A 3536-nucleotide genomic window follows, 5' to 3' on the forward strand; every position below is an offset into this window, starting at 1 on the left:
AGATCATCAAGTCAGAGATCCTGGACGAGACTGACCTCTACAGTATGTACACACACACACACACACACACACACACACACAGATACACACACAGAAACACACACACACACACACACACACACACACACACGCACACACAGACACACACACACACGCGCACACACACACACACACACACACACACACACACACACACACACACACACACACACACACCCCCCCCCCCCCCCCATACACACACAGACACACACAGGCACACACAGACACACACACACAGGCACACACACACACACACACACACACACACACACACACACACACACACACACACACACACACACACCACACACACACACACACACACACACACACACACACACACACACACACACACACACACACACACACACACACACACACACACACACACACACACACACACACACACACACACACACACACACACACACACACACACACACACACACACACACACACACACACACACACACACACACAGCACACACACACATACACACAGGACACACACACACACCACCTATTCACAACCTTTTATATGCCCCACAATGTCAGCCCCCCTTCCTGATAAAAGTTTTGCATATGCAATATAAATGTGTGTGTGTGTGTGTGTGTGTGTGTGTGTGTGTGTGTGTGTGTGTGTGTGTGTGTGTGTGTGTGTGTTCTGTCAGCTGATAACCGTACTAAGCGCCGTGTTTCTCACCATGAGAGGAAGCAGCAGGACTTCTCCATCTTCAAGCTGTCGGAAAACGAGATGAAAGTGAACATTTCTCCTCAGCTGCTCATGGCCACGCACCGCTTCCTGTCCACAGGTAACAGCCAATCAGATCGCTGCTCTGTGCTTCCTGTCCACAGGTAACAGCCAATCAGATCGCTGCTCTGTGCTTCCTGTCCACAGGTAACAGCCAATCAGATCGCTGCTCTGTGTCAGTGATTACTTTGTGGATAAACACTTCCTCATAGAGAGACATTTGAATTGAGGGTTTTATTAAATCTCATAGTCTTGGTTCTTTAAGGGATTACAAACCGATCACAAGTATTATTTGAATCATTCGGGAGTTACATTTGAAGATGTCGTAAAATCCTGATGGAAATGCATATTCATATATTAACTATATGCAATCTTAATTTTCCATATCAGTATAACAGAGACCTGGTTAAAGATTTAAAAAGTTGCTGATCTTGCAAAAATGTTTACAATTTCTGTTTCTGTCACATTTCTGTAGGATTTGAACATTTGTTTTAAGGAAGTTAGGACAGACAATATTGTGCCATAAAAGCATTCCTCTCCTCCCTCCTGTAGAGGTGGAGCCCTTCAAACCCGCTCACATCTCAGAGAAGATCCTGCTGAGGCTGATCAAACACCCGAGCGTCGTTCAGGAACTCAAGTTCAACGAGAAGAACAAACGATCGCCGCATCACTTCCTGTTCCAGCGCAACAAACCGGTGGACCACTTCATCCTCGTGCTGCAGGTGACTTTAATTCTGCTGTAAAAACATGTTGCTGTTGTTTCTCAGACAGATTCTGATCAGCACACGTTCTGTGTTTCACCGTCAGGGTCGAGTGGAGGTGGAGTTCGGAAAGGAGGCGCTGAAGTTTGAGAACGGAGCTTTCTCTTACTTTGGGGTTCCCTCCATCATGTCAACAGGTAGAGATCACACGCTGATGTCTTTATATTCTTACGCGACATTTTCCGATTACAAACTGCTCCCTGATGTCCAAACAAATCCAACAAACAACACCACAGACTTTACCTGCAACAAAAACGATTCCCAATTGTATACATCCCAATAATATCTTTATTAGAGAAATGGCACGTGTAAAAAGAAAACAATGTGTTTGTACCACTGAGAAAGGCAGTAATAATTGTAATAAAAGCATTTCATTGCATCAATGCAAAGAAAGGACTCTTAACTGGATCATTGAACCCTGGTAAGATGCGCTAACTGGTGCCTCAGCGGCTGTTTTACTTGAAGGTGTAAACATAATATTCAACGTTCAAATCCACAAGAAATGTACACAAGCAAAACCAGAGAAAACCCAAACTCAAGAAAGTAAAGACATTTGAAATGAATAACATTTTGAAAGGACCCATGTCATGCTTTTCCGGTTATTACCCGTCCCCTTGTGTGTTATGTAACTAAGTTACATGTGAGTGTTTGTGTGAGCTCAGAATGAGTTGTATCGCCGACCCGGAAACCTGTCCGCTCCTCGCAGCAGCAACAAGCCTCGCAACGAGCCTCGCAACGTCCCGACCAATCAGAGCACAGTGGGCTCACAGGGAGGGGCGGGGACGGAGCTCCAACAAGCCGTGTAGGACAGAGAGTGAATACACATACTATACAGAGATGCTGTATGAGAAACCAATGTGAGTTTGGAACATTGAACAATATAAATCTATTCTAGTAGCCACACACACAGGCGGGTGTTATTAAGTGACTCGTGAAGTAGGTTGAGTCCTTCCCCGAGCTCTCCGACGGTCTTGAGGGAAGTGGACTATTGTGTATGAACCGTGTCCTACTGCAACGACTAGTCCCAAAAATCAGAACGCAAACACGTGTAAATGTTTGTTTGTGGTGCATACAAGTCCGGTGTCTCGTCGACCGTGTTTTTTACTACAAAATTTCTAAATAGATACAAACGTAATCTGATCTGTCGGTCGTATTTTGTCGAGAGCTGTTACTACTCTTATTTTGTTCGGTGTAAACCCTGTACAGCCAGGTGAAATCCTGATTATTCTACATATAATATCACCAGTTAGAAAAGGAAAAAATAATTTGTAAAGGCTTTAGAAATTAGAGACCTGTGGGACAGGGAATAGAATTTCCAGGGTTACAGTATGCCGGTAAAGTGACTANTCAAGAGAGTAAAGACATTTGAAATGAATAACATTTTGAAAGGACCCATGTCATGCTTTTCTGGTTATTACCCGTCCCCTTGTGTGTTATGTAACTTTTTCTGCATGTAAACGGTCTGCAGAGTCACAAACCCTCAAAGCGCACCCTGTAGCGAGTAAAACTCTAACACAGAGAAGACCTGTCTATGCTGCCCCAGAACGCCCAAATGGACCAATCTGCGGAGCTCCTTACACACCAGGATCCCTTGGCTAACTAACAGGGAGTCCCATTGACTTGCATAGAGCTCCCTGAACGCTGGTAGTAGACGTGTTGGGATGGTGGAGAAATGCTCTCCGCAGACCCATTCTCACAGCGTTATAAACCTTTTTCTTCCTCAATATCAAGCCACACTTATCGTTTTTACTTCGGCTGTGAGTGTTTGTGTGTGCTCCGGATGAGTTTTGCTGTGTCTCGCTGTATCACCGACCCGGAAACCTGTCCGCTCCTCGCAGCAGCAACAAGCCTCGCAACGAGCCTCGCAACGTCCCGACCAATCAGAGCATAGTGGGCTCACAGGTGGGGGGGCAGGAGCTCCAACAAGCCGTGTAGGACAGAGAGTGAATACACATACTCTACAGAGATGCTGTATGAGAAACCAA

General features: G+C 45.4%; 1 protein-coding gene across 1 annotated transcript in view; it reads left to right on the forward strand.

Moving 5' to 3' along the window:
* The window catches only part of LOC104953009 (metal transporter CNNM1-like), a gene marked incomplete at its 3' end in the record, with an annotated part of 11979 nt that extends 10272 nt beyond the window's left edge, over positions 1–1707 (forward strand). The window contains exons 5-7 of the mRNA XM_010779929.1: positions 711–851; positions 1343–1512; positions 1598–1707. Coding sequence (XP_010778231.1) covers positions 711–851; positions 1343–1512; positions 1598–1707 — 421 coding nt within the window. The remainder of the gene's footprint in view (positions 1–710; positions 852–1342; positions 1513–1597) is intronic.
* Positions 1708–3536: the final 1829 nt, after the last annotated feature.

The sequence above is a fragment of the Notothenia coriiceps genome, unplaced genomic scaffold (genome assembly GCF_000735185.1).
Source record: "Notothenia coriiceps isolate Sejong01 unplaced genomic scaffold, NC01 NC01_scaffold00020948, whole genome shotgun sequence".
NCBI lineage: Eukaryota > Metazoa > Chordata > Actinopteri > Perciformes > Nototheniidae > Notothenia > Notothenia coriiceps.